Genomic DNA, 17306 nt, shown 5'->3' with positions numbered 1-17306 from the left:
TTGTTGTAAACTCTACAAAATTAATAAAATATATTAGTCAATAAATAAATTATTATTTAAAAAAATTAAAATAATCAATTTTTATAATTTAGAGAAGTAGAAATATTAAAAAAATGAATTTTGACACTAATTTTAAAGATTTTGATCTAAAATCAAACCGAATCAGTTGGACCGATCCCAAACTGACCTACCTTATAAACTAAGCAGCAAGCTTTATTTTTCCCTCGTTTCACTCTTGGGCACGCAAAGAAGAGAGAAATCACGTTGAGAAAATCTAACCCCTTTCCAAAAATTCAATCGTCGAAACTTTCAATATGGAGTTTCAATTGACGAGCTGTCAGCGGCCATGTGTTCGTCTCAGAATTCTCTTTAATTCTATTCGAATAAAGTGGTAAAAAAATTTTATATCTCACCCAATTCTTTTCCTCCTCAATTTCGAGATTTTTGAGTTTCGATACTGAGAAATTAAATAATTTTGATGGTTTAGGTGAACTCTAGTAGCGGATAATCATTGAGTTTTGCCCAATTGAATCTGTGGGTAAGATAAGAAACTGTTGAACCGTTGTGAATCATTGAGTGAGTGAACCCTATGATGATTATAGTGATATTGTGTGAAATAGACTGTGTTCTGGTTAATTTGGAGTTTAATTGGGCGATTTGGAACAAAATCCAGGTAATTAGGCTTGAGGATTGACGTTTGAAAGGTTGGAGCTTGTGAAAGGAGGGGTTTTTGAGGTGTTTCGAGCTTCGAAAGGAATCGGTCAAGGTATGATTTTGCTTTCTCGTAGTTAATATTTAATGTCACGTGAAAACTTAGACTATAAGACCTTAAGATAGGAATTGACTGAATGAATTACTGATGGATTGTTTATATGGTATACGATGTGTGATTCGGTTTTTGTAAATAATTTGTTATTGGAGTTGGTTGATTTTGGAAAAAGATTTAATATTGGAATTAGTTCGATTTTGAAATAATTTGATACTAGAAATGATTTAAATGACTGAGAGGTGTTTGGTTTGGTGGTTGAGACCCTTAAGGGGTGGCAAAAGTATGAGTTTTAGAGAAGATACTGTCGAAATTTTTTTTATGGAAATTGGAGGTTTTGTTTGAAGTGGTTATTTAGAAAGATTTGGGTTTAAGGATTTTATGATTTGATTTTGAGTTATTAAGAAACGATTACATTTTAAGTTTGATTTATTTAGAAAAGAATGAATTAAGTTTTGAGTATGAATTTTTGATGAATGATGATGACATTGAGACTAACTGTTGACCTTCTGCTGCAAGATGTGATTGGACACTTTAACTCCTTGGGTTCTCCCATGGGTATATATATATATAATTTGAGTTTGGAGTTTGACTCCATGGATATTAATTTTGAACTTGGAGATGCGCGCACAGAGGGACTGTCCAATGGTTAACTACCAGGACATGTTGGGTTGGCTATATAACCGACAGATGAGACTTATAAGCCATAGGACATGCATACATCATATGCATTTGTATGTTTTGCTTGAGTAAGCATTGTTTCGGTTTGCTTAATTGCTTAATTCTGCTTATCTACTACTTGTTCTACTTGCTGTACTTGTACGTCTATCTCTGTTTTCTTTGTTTGATTTGTATGTGTATGCTTCTGAGACCCTCTCTTGGCAGAGGAGTGAATGAGGGTTGTTCTACCGGTGATTTGAAGGTTTAGAGTTGACAGAAGGTACAGAGTTAGAATAGGGCTAGGATCCTTTAGTTAGATTACCAATATTATTGGTTTAGAATAAATTTTAAAATTAATATGAGTGTCGAAGGTTTAGGAATGCCTCTGGCTTTCCCAGTACCTTTTAGATTAACTATGGGGGCACCTTTACCATGTTGGAAACTTCTGGTTCTCATTTCATATATATTTTTATTATTTTTCAGATGTAGGTTAAGAGGCATCTCGCTGAGTGTCTGGAGTTTCCTGTGCAAGCGAAGTTTGTTTTTTTTTTGTTTGGATGCTATATTTTGTATTTATGTTATGTATATATGTATATAGATTCTCCTCTGTATAAATTTTATGTTTGTCCCTCCTAGAGGTTGATTTGGAGAAACAGGTATTTATTCTGTAGTTTGAGTTATATTTTGGGTTATATATATACTCTGGTCGGCCTTAGCTTCGCAGGTCGAGTCTGGAGCTTGATATATGTGTTTTGGAACTCTGATCTGTATATTATGTTTTTAACATTCTTTTGATCTTGCCTATCCGTTTTATGCTTATCCATGCGAGTGTGACACTATTTTTTCTATTTTTGTTTTTGTTTGGCTTATTCTTCAAGACTTCTAGATATGATTTTTTTCAACTAAATTTTTGTACGTATTTTACTTTTAGAGGTCGTAATACCTCACCACCTCTGCTTTACGACTTAAGCGTAAGGCTCTGTGTGGTAGAGTGTTACATTTGTAGCTTCAAAAGTTGCTATTCTACCTTCCATTTTGTTAGATGGATGTTACCACAAAAAAATACAATTGAATAATTTTGTCGCTGATAAACTGTACCCGAATTTTGTTATTGAAAAAATTATCCTCAAATAATTTAAATTTTTAACAAAAATGCACAAACATAAACTACAATGTTGAAGGTTAATAAAAAAGAATGATGTGGCAAATGGAAATTCCAGCTTGGGCTTTCTTTTTCTCCATACATGTACTTGAATGATAACCTTCCTACAAGTATCATTTACAACAGAGAATAACATCCATGGGTTTAGTAAACAACATACATATGCTAAGAAATAAACATCACTACAATTACCTTCTTGCACCACTTGCAAGTGGTTTGGCCATACTTTCTCCTTGTATTGTACTGGCTGCCACTATCACGCTCGGACTCGTCACGTTTTTATTTCTTAGTTCCCTGCCTAACGGTCTTTTTATGGTGGAGGTAGCACTAGATGTCCCTCATGTTGTTTCTAATATTTCTCACTTGGAACGGAGTTGATGTGAAATTGGTATTCCCAATTATAGGATTCTATAAGTAGTCAGTGATGCATATAATTCTCTTGTCTTCCATTCTTCCTCTAGATTGCAGCAACTCTGTGGCAGCACGCAAGAAAGTCCAGTTAGTTGCCATTTTTTACAACCTTGTATCTAGCTCTCTTAATCTCAAACATGTTATGATAATCATCTTCATCCCATTGTGCCTCCTGATAATTACCTTCTTTTTTCTCTTTCTCTAACCAACTCAATTGGATAGGTGTCAAATTTCCTATGTATGCTATAAGATCATCCTTGTGCAATGTCATCACTCTCGTGATATAATATCTCATATCTTCTAGCATAGTCAGGATACCTTCACCTCTCATACCAATTATTGTTGCATTGAAAGGCCCACATTTGTTGGTAACTACCTTGCACCAATCAGAGAGTCCGGACCTTGACCATGATGGTTGCTCAAACTTATTCAAACACTCCTATGCTGCTGGATTGATCCTTCTCATATTAGCCGTTGCACTATTGAATTCTTGATTCATCAATGCCCTTGCACATTGACACATTGTGCCTTTCAATTCTTTATCCTTTCATTGCTTAGTCAAATTCCTCCATATGTGCATTGTGCAGAACTTATGAGGAACACCAAACATAACTTCTTGTAAGGCTGGAATGAGTCCCTCAACCAAGTTAACAACACAACTAAGCATTAATAAACTAAAATGCAGTCAAATTAATTCAAATAAGACACTATCAACCACTATTAGAACTAATAATATCACTTTTTTCATCACCTTTTTTAACACTACCTTTGACAATTCTTCACGTATTCTTAAATCACATGCCTACTATAACAATATTTATATAGTTAAATTCATTTTAAAATCTTTTTTTGTTGTTCTTCTTCATTGTTGCTCTCATAATAGCAAATAAAAGACCTTGTGGAGGGAAAATCAATAAAAAAAAAACAAAAGAAAATAGGTGATATTTTTAACAAGAAGCAAAGCATGAATAGTGGTGCAAGTGCTGAGGCAGAGGCAGAGTACGCTGAATTTGTAGAAGTTGATCCTAGTGAAAGATATGGAAGAGTATATAACACAATAGATATTACAACATAGCCTCGTACACTTTCATAAATAGTTATATTCAAATTGCCAAACTTGTAAATGCCTAAGCCACTTAATTTCAAAGGACAAATAGTAACTGAAACGAAATTTTTTTTACCATATCAAATATCAATAGATAAAAGAAAACAAACAGTGACATCAATTTCAAAATTTTGAGCCTGGATACATTTCCAGATTAATTGACAATCCAAACCGAATATGCATCAGATAAAATGCCATAAGAATAAAAATTTTAAAAAATAAGTGTTAATGGGAGTAAAATATTACCTACCATGCACTGCCATTCTTGCCCATATAGCATTAGGGCTCTAGAAACAAAGTATGCTCCTCTTATGTCTATTGTTCTATCTGCTTTGCAATTATATATGATCTGCAATTTGAATTCAAAGAGAAGAAGGTGGTTATAAGAAGAAAATAGAGAGAGACTCAAGTGAGAGACATAATTAGAATTGAATGTGTCTTAAACTCTTCAATAAAATCGTTAAATCAAACCAAGAAGCTAACAATTATTTATTCAAAGACAAAATTATTAGATTATATACTAATAATTCGCACCACAGAGACATCTTTACTGAGCTTCTGACAGTGTTGGAAAGCAAAGCATTCTCCTTCACCAAGTAGTCCATTTGTCTAAAGTCCCATCTGTCTACCTGACGTTCCAAGATTTAAAATGCACAAAAAAGAATACATATCTAAATATTTAAAAAAAAGCTTCAATTTTCTCACTAAATTCCAAAACAAAAAGAATAAAATGGGTATGAGCATACATACCATTCTAGAAAAAGAATATTATAGTAATTGTGTTTTGTTTTATTTGATTGTTGTTTTCATGATTAGTATGTTGTTCAAGTTCTTATTTTGTTGTTGGTTTGCTGTAGTTTAAAATTTTAATTGTTCTTGTTATTTTGATTTTCAGTTTTAATTGATCTTATTAACTTATTAATTGAGTGAAGTACTAACCCGGTCCCTGTCCATTTCCAAGAATGACAACGCGACCCCTCAAAATAAAATCGATCCACTTTGGTCCTTGTCCCCTGATTCCGTCACACAACACGGTCCCTGTGGGTATTTTTCCGTCAACTCTGACCGGAAAATGCTGACGTGTCAGGTTTTTTATTTAGTTTGATAATAAATGATATTTTTAAATTTGAATAATTTATTAATTATTTTGTACTTATTATACCATATATTTAATAATTTATTGGAAAAAGAATATTAATATAATAAATAAAAAAAATAATCTAAAAAAATATTGTTTAAAAAATTATAAGGACAAATAAACCCCTAACCAATTTAAATTTAGAGACAATTAAACTCCTGTCCATTTCTGAACCTGACACGTCAGCATTTTCCGGTGAGAGTTGACGGAAAAATAACCACAGGGACCGCGTTGTGTGACGGAATCAGGGGACAAGGACCGAAGTAGATCGATTTTATTTTGAGGGGTCGCGTTGTCATTCTTGAAAATGGACAGGGGTCGGGTTGGTACTTCACTCCTTATTAATTTGATAAATTGTTGTTTTGGTGTTGTTCTTGACCTTTGGATTGTTATACTGTTGTGTTGTTCTTGACCTTTTGATTGTTATATTGTGTTTTGTTGTTGTTGATTTAATAAATTGTTCATTGGTTGCTGATAACTAAACTTTGTATGTGAGTAAATAGTTTGTGATTGGTGTGTTTTTTTTTTTTTTTTAAAAAAGTGGTGATGGTGGCACTGCTAGTAAGTTTTTGCTGAATCACTTGATTCGTGATTCTTCATTTCTTCTGGTCCAAAGTGATGGAAATAAAGCGAAGCAAATCAATAGTAAGTTTTCGTTGATTTTAATGATTGATAACAGATTTTGATGTTGATATTTTGTTTGTTTTTTTTTTGTTATTTAAATTTTGAGTTTATATGTTGGATAAGATTATAATATCGTGGATAACTTAGTATTTTTAATTTAGATGATATTTTAAAATGTATATTAGACTATAATTATGTTTTAGTGTATTTATTTATATTTTATTTATTATTTTATTATAAAACGGTTATTTTGGTTGAACTACAGTTGAATCGGTTGAATTAATAAACCAATAAATCAGTAACTAGAGCAATTCGATGACCGGTTTTTAAAACGTTGGTATTTATACCATTTGTAAAAGAAATAATACATTCTTTTGTGAAAAATGATTTGTTAAAGGAAAAGTATACTTACCGAGGGTCTCCATTATTCTTCTACCTTGGCCGACTATTTTTCCCTTCCGCAAGAAGACATGAAGTTTAAGAAGCAGTTGAACTCAGCATAGCTATTAAAACATGTTTCCTTTTTCTTTACGCTGAAAAAGGACAAAAATGATTTAGCTTTGCAAAAAAGATCAAATATGGACAAATATAGAAGTCTATGAAAACAATTTCTTTCAATGATGCTTTGTGCTTTGTTCCCTGCTATGAACAACAAAATATGAAGCTTAATAAAAACATAAATACACAGTTTAATAAGAATACATGTACATAAATACTGGTAAAAAATGTAAAGACTTAAAAAATTAAAAAAAATTACCATGATTTTAGCAAGATGTAGGATTCTGTTTTCGATTAACTGTTCTTTGAGGAAAAAAATGAAAGTTATCAGTTGAGGAAAAAATAAGGTTACTATTGGTGAGAGAAAGAGGAAAAAGAGGCAAAGTTGAAAAAATTTACCAAAAAAAAAAATGTTAAAATTCAAACCGCTTAAAAAAAATGCACAAAGTAGATTTGCTATGAAAAGTCTCAAAACAAAGGACACGAAACTAAGAGCTTAATAACAGAGAATGATGCAGGGAAGAAAATCCCCGAATAATAAAAAAAAAAATTAATCAAAGAAAATTTGCAACAAACAACAAAATTAGCAAACATATCACGGTACATACCAAGAGGCGCGGAGTAAAAGGGCGAATAAGAGGTGGTTGCGAAGAAGAGAAGATATGCATCGCGAAAGATGCGAGGGAAAGAAACGGATATGATGAGTAGGTTGAACAGAGAAAAAACCGAGAGACGCAAATCATTCATCTGGACAACCAGCCAACACTAGAACAACAACTCTACAATTCTGGATTTCAGAGAGATAATAACTGAGACTAAAAAATGAAGAGAGAAGCGTGAATCTAATTTACATTTTTGTTGCCCTGAAGTAAGGGCTTGTTTGGGGAGCATTTAATTTACATTTTTGTGTTGAAGTAATTTTATGTTTGGATATCTCATGTAAAAAGATTTTTTTATCTATTAATTATGTTTGGGTATAATAATATAAAAGTAATTTTTTGTTTATTTATTACATAAAAAATATATTTTTTAAAAAAATATAAATTATAGCTTCTCAAAAAAAATATTTTTTTTATTTTTTAATGTTGTTATTTTTACTATTAGAAATTTATTAAACACACTAAAAAATAAAAAAATATTTTTTTAATAATGATACCCAAAGAAGTACTAATAAATGAGATAAATAGGTAGACATTTAAGTGATGAACCATTAGCCGTTGGGATTTTTGTATATTTTAAAAAGTTAAGAATGATGGAGGAAAGATTATAATAATTTAGATACAATAGTCTCAATCTTTATCAAAAATAAATGGGTAGACATAAATGTTTTCACTCATCTTGATCAATCCTTCTATTACATTCTGTATTAGCATAACTATAGATATATGAAGTAAAGTACACACAATTTTAGACAAACTAAAAAAAAGGTAATTACCCAAATTAATTTTCAACGAGTTTAGAAGTAGATATTTTAGTTCTAAAAAAATTAATATACAAATTAATTTAGATAAATTAGTCTTCAGTTTATTTTTTGATAAAATAATTATCTAAATTAGTCTCTAAGAATTTTAAAAGCAAACATTTTAGTCTTAAAAAAAAAGTAATATATAGATTAATTTCCAACGGATTTTTTGGTCAGACATCATAGTTTTTCGTTCATTTTACTTTTACTATACGTCAACCTTTATTATTATTAACTTAGCGTTGTGTATGTCGATGATGACACAAACATATTAATATACTCTTTTCGTTAGAAACAAGTAAGGTGAATAATGATGTTTTGAAATTCAAATTAAAGCATTTTCTTTTAATACAAATATGTTTTTTAAAATAGGACATCTTTCTAATTATATTAAATACAAAAATATCAAATGATTTCAATCTTAAATTTGTTGTAGATAATCTCTAAAATTTTATTGAACATTATTATTATTATTATTATTGAGTGACTATATATATATTATAAATACATACATAAGAATCTAATGAATAAAATTATCATTATTTTTGTCTAAAAAATACAAAAAATTATGCTATAGTATCAATATTATTGTACAAATAATAATAATAATCTTATTTTACTTTTTTTTAGACGAAGGACTGTTTTGTCTGACGGAGAAAAACGTTGAGATTGATCTGTGTATTAATTTTTCTTGAGAACTAAAATGTCTGCTTTTAAAATTCTTTGGGACTGATCTGGGTAATTATTCTGCCGAAAAATGAACTGGAACTGATTTATCTGCCGGAATAAAACTTTGAGGATGTTTTTGTGTATTAATTTTTCTTGGGAACTAAAATGTCAGCTTTTAAAATCTTTGGGCTAATTTGGATAATTACTCTTAAAAAAAGATTAATGTTACAAAATCAAACCGGATCGCCCAATCCAACCAGATTAACTGAAAATCGGTTACCTGTCCGGTTCGATTGATAGGAGAACCGTCTTATAAAAAACCGACTTAAGAATCGTTCGAACCGGCAGTTAACCGGTGAACCACTTATCCGGCCGAGTTTTTCCGGTTCAATGGTATCTATAAAAATAAACAAGAGTATCAGATCTACCCAGTACGGGGTACCCACCCACGCCCCTTTCTCTCTCACTGCGACGAATCCATCCCTAACGAACCCAGTCACCATCCCATCGCGGAACTCTTTTCCTCCGGCGGAGACAGACCGCGGGTGCCATCGACGCCGTGGAAGGTCTGCTCGCTTCTCCTCGATCCTCTTCTCGACGTCGCACGAAGGCCTGCTCGGAGCTGTTGTGTCGCCGCCCCGAAGGGCTGCTCCGTCGTCGCCTCTGCTTGCCTCGCCGTTCTCCACCGCGAGTGACGTTTGCTTGCTTCTTCGAGTGACGTCGCCGTTCTGCTCGCCTCTCTGCTAAGGTTCTGCTTGCTTCACTCTGTTCTTTGCCACTGTTTTTTCCCCCTTTTTTTATGATTTCATTTATTTTATTTCTAAAATTATAGGTTAAACTAAACTCAAATAAATTTGTAATCTGATTTTATGATACTGTTCATTTGATTGCTGATAAAATAAAATTAATAATCAGATTTGTGATGTTTATTGTTGGTTCAAAACATGCCAGGTACATTTTGGAATTGATTTCAAAATCTCTACCGCCAGACTATTGGTGAAAGCTTTTTTCTATGTTTCTGTTGGGCGTTGATGCACCTGACTAATGGTTAACAATATGGGTTTAAGATGTTTAACAATATGAAAGTGTTGGATTTTGCTGAGAGATTTGATAACAAGTACAGACGAATTGTTAGGCCAATTGTTCTTGTTTGGCCTATGCTTATGATTCTTATGTGTGGCTTATCTTTCTGTCTCTGACTCCCTCATTCTCAACTTGGGATTTTGTTCTTTTTTATTTCTTTGACTTTTTTGGATAGTTGTAGTAAATAATTATCTGAATTTTGATACAATACAAATTAAAGGTGTGCTAATGTTTTGGTTGGTTGAATTGGTTTCTGTCCCTTGACCGGTTTACTGACCGGTTCGGTTCTCACAACGGTAAGAAGTGAATGAATAGAGAGGGTTGACCACTTTTATTTGTGCCATTATTTCTGGTGTGGTTTTTGATTGGGGGAATGAACAAACTGGTTTGATCTTTGTTATGGAGGGTGAGTTTGAGGATAAGATCCTACTTGTAAGGGAATAATGGTTCTGATAGAAGGGTTTTTGATGAGTTGGTTGGTATTGAAACCCTAGATGTATAAGTTAGGCCCCACTCAGTGTTTTGATGGCTTCCAGATAAATTTAGAGGATTTTTTTATCCGTGATTATAAGAGTTGAGGATTGCTATTGAGCTCTTGGAGTATCTGTATTTGATTCAGCTACGTTTGATTGGGGCTATGTCTCGTGTTCTCTAGCATTTGAAGGGAGTTATTTTTTGTTGGAGAAGAGTGGGATTGGAAAATTGAGTTAAGTTTAGCTTTACGATGCAGTTAGGATTTAGTAGTGCTGCAAGTTGTTTTTCTAGTTTTTTGATGTGCTGTTTGGGATTTCTCTCCTCTTGCTTGTTTTGTGTCTTGATATTCTGATTTGTTTGAATCTTAATCAGGAATTTGCATGTGGTGGATAACTGGATAATGGTTGACATTTGATTGTATCTTATAGTGGTTTGGGTTGGTAAATTATGGTGTTAGTGTGTTTGTTGTTATAATGGTGTAGTTGCATTTAGGCAGGGTGCGAGAGTGCTATGTATTTCATCCAAATAGTATGTGCTTAAAGTGTTCTAAATGTTATATGCATTTATACATGTTGCTACATGGTACTCAACTAGTCAACTGTGAGATGATTATAATTGATGATCATGTGTTTGGTCTGATTAAGGCATTTATAGACTAGTATTTTTTTGTGCTTGATTTGCAGATCCATTTATTTCCTCATTGTGGGCATGTCATGGACATTGTCTGTTAAAAAGAATAGAAGTATAGTGCCCGTTCAACTTGAATATAATCCGAATTTAGTTTGTATCCATATGCATAGGAGATGGGTTCTCGAGGAAGGCCATTATTTGATCTCAATGAGCCACCTGCAGAAGATAATGATGAGAGGGATGGTATTATTTGTCTCCAGCCCCAAAAGACTCAGCCATCAACAAATCCTAACTCTTCTGATTTATTTGCAGCATCATCTGCTGCCCAAGGAATAATAAATAATCATGCTTTTTCACACGCATCATCTGTCTCTGGATTTCAACCTTTTGTTCGGCCTAAATCCTCCTCTTGTATCCCTGATGTAGATGCTGTATCGAAGGGAGCAGAAGAACAAGATACAAATGCTAGTTCTAAGTCTGGCAAAGAGGACGATTTGAAAGTTATGGATTCACGGATACTAAGTTCAGCAGCTGCTCAATCCACAGAGAGGGAAGAAGGGGAATGGTCTGATGACGAGGTCTCTGCTGATGTAAATGGATCTCATAATTTGCTCCAACAAAGTCAAGTGTCCCAAGAGCAAACAACATCTGGAATGGTGGATGGGGGTGGAGTGGCTTCTGAAAGTAAGTCTAGCAATATTACTTCTGAAAGCAAGTCTGGTAATACTAAAGGTCCTGATAGTACAATTGATGAAAAGAGTAGCCGTGCCTCTGTAGGTCTAGAGTCAAATTCTACTGAACAGAAGAGCAACATTGTCCCAAATTCAGATGGCAGTATAAAAAGTGAAGCTTCTAATGATGCTCAAGAGGAGCCCAGTTTAATTCCTAAGCAAAAAGAAGTGAAAGGTATTGAAGCTAGTCATGCTCTTAGGTGTGCAAATAATCCTGGGAAAAGAAAGATTGACCAGCGCAAAGAGGAAATGTTGGGAAAGAAACGAAATAGACAGACTATGTTTCTTAACTTGGAAGATGTCAAGCAGGCAGGTCCTATGAAATCTTCAACACCAAGAAGGCAGAATTTTTCATCCCCTATTATAACTCGTACCGTAAAGGAGGTCCGTAATGTTCCTGCACAAGTTGAGCGTGTTGGAGCAGCTAAGGATCAGAAACAGGTTGAGACATCTTTTGCTGAAGGTGGCATCCATGCTGACTTACATGAACCTAAAGCTGATTCTAATGGTGATAATTCTGGACCACTTGGTAGGTCTAGGAGGCTAAACAGTGAGACGGAACCTCCGGCAGAGGTTAATTTACCACCCATTCCAAGACAGGGTTCATGGAAACAACCAACAGATTCAAGACAGCAGAAGAATGTACTTGGTTCAAGTAGGAAGTTGGGACAGACTGGTCAAAGCTCCAACTCCAATGATGTCAAGGTGGGAAACAAAAAACATGCTCCTATGAAGAAGCAGACTCCTGTCAGCATCCAGCCCCAAGACACATCTGTTGAACGCCTTATACGGGAGGTTACCAGTGAAAAATTTTGGCACCACCCAGGTATCAAATAGTTTTATTATCACTACTACTGCAAATCTTTACAGTGATTGATAAGCTTTTTTGCTTTCTATTAGAATTTTTCTCTTGTGTTTTGCCCTTATGTTGTTTCTGATTTTCTCGTATTGTTGCTCCCTTCCTCCAGTTGTCACACTGTGAGAGTCATAACACTGGAGACATATGCAAAGGTGATGACAGTTGTTTTTGGAATGAAATTTGATATTGGTTTGATAGCTTCCACTGGTTTACATGAATTATTTGTGTAATCCAGTCACCATCATATGCCTCTTTTGCGTTATGATTCTCAAGTTGGCTTGTTTCTTTTATAAAGAAGAAAAGATAACAGGTGGAAGGGCAATCTGGAATTTTATGTTAATTCTGTCTGTTATTTATGATTATTTATTATTATAATAATCATTTAGTAGCTTAGTGAAGATTCCAGAGGGTTATTTGTGTCTTATAAATGGACGTGCAAGATAGGTTGAGAATCATCGTGTCCATGTCAGAGTATTTGAACCTTTACTCTTTGAGGAATGTCGGGCTCAATTATACAGTACATGGGAAGAATCAATGGAGACAGTATCAAGGGATACTCATATTATGATGAGAGTAAAAGCAAATGAATCAAGAGAAAGAGGTACTCATACCATTCTTTGCTTGTTTTGTTTCATGTTGATGTTTTATTTCTTTTAGTGAACAATTTGGTTATGCTGTATAGACAGCTCTTTCTTTATATAAACTTAAATTTTCCTACTGTGCTGAGAGTTTCGTTGTCTCGGCCATAGTTAAATGAATTCACCAATTAGGTGACATACCGCATACCAGTTTGCGCATACTAATTCCCAATTCATCTCCGTACCAGAACGTCATGGGTTTACTTCCCACATAACATATTTTATATGTGGCGGACCATGTACATGTTCGTAGACTGGAACATGTTGCGGTCTGTGTGACTATGGTCTCATGTTCAATAGATTTAATATCCTCTTGTGCTTGATTGATTGTAATTTTTTATATTTAGCCTTATAATGAGTGTGATTTTTGCTTTGTTGCTGAGACTTAAAGCATTGAATCCTATAGTTTGGTTCTCTATTGGTTAACTACTAAACTTCGCTTTTGTTATTTTTTGTCTTCTATTTAGGATGGTATGATGTGAAACTACTTCCATTACATGATTTCAAATGGTCATTTAAGGAGGGAGATGTTGCAGTCCTATCATCTCCTAGGCCTGGATCAGGTTTGTTGTGGAATATCTAATATAGGATTGTTTTGTTCTGATAATTCTTTAATGTTCTTCAATTGACAGTTTCATTATGTTAAGCAGTCAGGTCCAAGCAGAGCAGTGCATCTTTAGCTCAGGATGATGGGGAAGTGGAAATCACTGGACGAGTGGTTGGAACAGTTAGGCGACACATACCAATTGATACCCGTGATCCTCCTGGTGCAATTCTCCATTATTATGTTGGGGACTCTTATGATCCTATCAGGCAATTGATTACTCTAAGCTTGCCATTAAAGATTCTTTTTTATTGAGTTTTCATTTATTTTATTTTATTTATGTACTTCAATATTTCCATAATATTACTTATAAAAGATGGTTCATTCTTGTAGGGTTGATGATGATCATATCATACGAAAACTTCAAATCGGAAGCATTTGGTATCTCACGATACTTGGCTCCCTTGCTACCACACAGAGGGAGTATGTTGCTCTACATGCATTTCGTCGCTTAAATTCACAGGTATATGATGAAACACACAATTTCTAATTGTGTTGTGGTCTTACAGTTCTAACTGATGATTTCTCCCTCTCACTATGCAGATGCAAACTGCTATCCTTCGGCCTAGTCCTGAACACTTCCCTAAATATGAGCAGCAGACCCCAGCCATGCCTGAATGCTTTACACCAAACTTTGTTGATTATCTTCGTAGGACCTTTAATGAACCCCAGTTGGCAGCAATCCAATGGGCTGCTACGCATACAGCTGCTGGTACAAGTAGTGGAACAACAAAAAGGCAAGAACCGTGGCCCTTTACCCTTGTTCAGGGACCTCCAGGAACAGGAAAGACGCATACTGTATGGGGAATGTTGAATGTGATTCACCTTGTGCAGTATCAGCATTACTACACTTCCTTGCTTAAGCATGTAGCCCCGGAAAGCTACAAGCAAGCTAATGAGATCAGTTCAGATAATGCACCCATGGGATCTATTGATGAAGTTCTTCAAAACATGAACCAGAATCTCTTGCGTACTTTGCCTAAGTTGGTCCCCAAACCTAGAATGTTGGTTTGTGCTCCATCTAATGCTGCCACTGATGAGCTTCTTGCTCGTGTCCTTGATCGTGGATTTATTGATGGTGAGATGAAAGTATATCGACCTGATGTGGCTCGAGTTGGGGTTGATTCTCAGACACGTGCTGCCCAAGCAGTTTCTGTTGAACGTAGAACTGAACAGCTTTTGGTCAAGAGTCGGGAGGAAGTTCTTGGATGGATGCATCAGTTAAAGAATCGCGAGGCTCAGTTGACTCAGCAGTTACATTGTCTTCATAGAGAACTTAATGCTACTGCCGCTGCAGTTCGTTCCCAAGGATCTGTTGGTGTAGACCCTGATGTTCTCATGGCCAGGGATCAGAGTCGGGATGCTCTACTGCAAAATCTTGCTGCTGTAGTTGAAGGAAGGGACAAGGTTTTAGTTGAGATGTCTCGCCTTGCCCTTTTGGAAAGTAGGTTCCGACCTGGTAGTGGTTTCAATTTGGAAGAGGCCCGTGCCAGTTTGGAGGCCAGTTTTGCCAATGAAGCAGAGATAGTTTTCACTACAGTTTCCAGCAGTGGTCGCAAGTTGTTCTCTCGTCTTTCCCATGGCTTTGATATGGTGGTCATTGACGAGGCAGCTCAAGCCAGTGAGGTGGGAGTTCTGCCTCCCCTCTCTCTTGGTGCAGCTCGATGTGTTCTGGTCGGGGATCCTCAGCAGCTTCCTGCTACAGTTATTAGCAAGGCTGCTGGAACATTGATGTACAGTAGGAGTCTTTTTGAGAGATTCCAACAAGCAGGTTGCCCGACAATGTTGTTGTCTGTGCAGTATAGAATGCATCCCCAAATTCGAGATTTCCCTTCTAGGTACTTCTATCAGGGGCGCCTTACTGACAGTGAAAGCGTGGTTAAATTGCCTGATGAGGTATACCACAAGGACCCTTTACTTAGACCTTATATATTCTATGATATCAGACATGGACGGGAGTCTCACAGGGGTGGATCAGTCTCTTATCAAAACATACATGAAGCACAATTTTGTCTCCGATTGTATGAGCATCTTCAGAAAACTTTGAAATCTTTGGGTATGGGAAAGATTAGTGTTGGCATAATTACTCCTTACAAGCTGCAGCTGAAATGCCTCCAGCGTGAATTTGAGGAAGTCTTAAATTCAGAAGAAGGGAAGGACCTATATATTAATACTGTAGATGCTTTCCAAGGTCAAGAACGAGATGTCATTATAATGTCGTGTGTGCGTGCTTCTAGTCATGGTGTTGGCTTTGTTGCAGATATTAGACGGATGAATGTTGCACTTACACGTGCAAGGAGGGCACTTTGGGTATGTATCTCTTTCTAATGCATCCTTAATCTTTAATGATGGATTCATGTTTGTTTACCTAATGACTGGCACACTTTTTGGTTGGTATTAAAAGTGTTTGTTATCATTGACAGGTCATGGGAAATGCAAATGCTCTGGTACAATCTGATGATTGGGCTGCGTTGATTACTGATGCAAAATCCCGAAATTGCTATATGGAGATGGACTCCCTTCCGAAGGACTTTATGGTATCGAAGGGACCTACTTACACGCCACTGCCTGGTAAGGCTTCCTCAAATATGAGGGGCATGAGATCAGGTGGACAAAGGTTTAGAGGAATGGAGGCGCATGGGGATCCCAGGATGGGCCCACCATGTGAAGATGATGAAAAGATGGGTGCACCAGCAAGCTTCAGAAATGGAAATCATCGATCATCAAGATATCCAATGGAGAATTCTTTAGACGATTTTGACCATATGGGCGATAAATCCAGAGATTCCTGGCAGTATGGTGCACAGAAGAAGCAGAACTCTGCTGGAAATGGGGGAAAGAGAGATGTGTAACCATGGCTTATCTGCACATTATTGTCCATCTTGGGGGGGATTTATGGGGCTATCTGACTTCCTAATTCTGTGATCTCTCACCATGGAAAGCTCGCAGACTGGATCGGCCGGAGCTGTATGAGCCCGAGACAAAGATATGCACAGCCTTGGAGGACAGACCAGCATCCAGTGCGGATAAGGCCTACATTGTTACGTCAGACACGCATTGGTTCATGCAATTTTGTGCAGCAGATTGATGTGCTGCGCCGAAGACTGCAGACTTTAGTCCGCCAACAATGTATGGAAGTGAACGGGGACCAAGCTGGTTGGAGGCGGAGTACTCATTTTTGTGTCACTGCCAAATATTAAAGGAAAACTGCTACAGGGAATTTTAGGGATCTAAGGTAGTAGTTTGCTGTCAACTGACTCTGTACATAACATGGATTCACAACATTGTTTTTGACAAATTGTTTTGTGTTTCATTTATGTTAAACGGAAGCGTTTCACTTCCAAAGGAGGAAGAAAAGGTTACCCTTCTTTTCTTGTTACTTCAATACCCAAAAGGTGTGCTTGTATGAACATTTTCATTATTTAATTAATTTTTTTTAAATGGCTGGGATATTAGGTTTGGATATATACTAGTTTAATGTCCCGTGCAACGCACGGAAGAATTGAATTCCGGAGTTCAGATCACATACTAATTCTGTAATTCAAAGGTATAATTGATTTTAATGAATATTACTTAATATTTTATAAAATAAAACTACAACAATTTTAATGATTTCTAAGATAGATTCAATTATTAATTTATTACATGCTGTTTACCTACATAACTTGTTTTTAAATTCATATTCACTTTACAAAAAGTTACATTTAAACCAATAATTTTTTATATCAAATGATTAATACTCTTAATACCTAAAAAAATTGAACGATAATGACTCTCTGCGGCAATAAAAAT

The 17306-nt window shown here is 35.4% G+C and overlaps 1 protein-coding gene and 1 long non-coding RNA gene across 7 annotated transcripts; one reads left to right on the top strand and one right to left on the bottom strand.

Annotated features, from left to right (window-relative positions):
* On the bottom strand, window positions 2297-7258 carry LOC107624269. 6 transcript variants are annotated; one of them, XR_002356955.1, is made up of 6 exons: window positions 6973-7258; window positions 6624-6667; window positions 6279-6399; window positions 4639-4733; window positions 4351-4453; window positions 2297-3623 (listed from the first exon to the last, which is right to left on the bottom strand). It is a non-coding gene; the product is annotated as an uncharacterized LOC107624269 (long non-coding RNA). The 6 variants fall into 6 exon arrangements; XR_002356956.1 differs by having other exon boundaries at window positions 6624-6662; window positions 6973-7257; XR_002356958.1 differs by lacking the exon at window positions 6624-6667 and having other exon boundaries at window positions 2297-2692; window positions 2781-3623; window positions 6973-7250.
* LOC107626698 lies at window positions 8910-16964 on the top strand. The gene is made up of 9 exons (XM_016329596.2): window positions 8910-9243; window positions 10736-12239; window positions 12508-12590; window positions 12717-12873; window positions 13378-13473; window positions 13561-13723; window positions 13848-13977; window positions 14058-15824; window positions 15938-16964. The coding sequence occupies exons 2-9, from the start codon at window positions 10856-10858 to the stop codon at window positions 16364-16366; spliced, it is 4209 nt and encodes a 1402-aa protein (XP_016185082.1). The 5' UTR covers window positions 8910-9243; window positions 10736-10855; the 3' UTR covers window positions 16367-16964.

The sequence above is a fragment of the Arachis ipaensis genome, chromosome B02 (genome assembly GCF_000816755.2).
Source record: "Arachis ipaensis cultivar K30076 chromosome B02, Araip1.1, whole genome shotgun sequence".
NCBI classification, from domain to species: Eukaryota; Viridiplantae; Streptophyta; class Magnoliopsida; order Fabales; family Fabaceae; genus Arachis; species Arachis ipaensis.
Note: the sequence above shows the minus strand (reverse complement) of the source record. Positions and strands in the feature narration are given on the sequence as shown.

Excerpts from the sequence above, each read along its gene's own strand:
- LOC107626698 (XM_016329596.2), top strand. The coding sequence starts at position 10,856 with ATGGGTTCTCGAGGAAGGCCATTATTTGATCTCAATGAGCCACCTGCA. Across the intron at positions 12,240-12,507 it reads AAAATTTTGGCACCACCCAG|TCACCATCATATGCCTCTTT; the intron begins GTATCAAATAGT and ends TGTGTAATCCAG. Across the intron at positions 15,825-15,937 it reads GTGCAAGGAGGGCACTTTGG|GTCATGGGAAATGCAAATGC; the intron begins GTATGTATCTCT and ends TATCATTGACAG.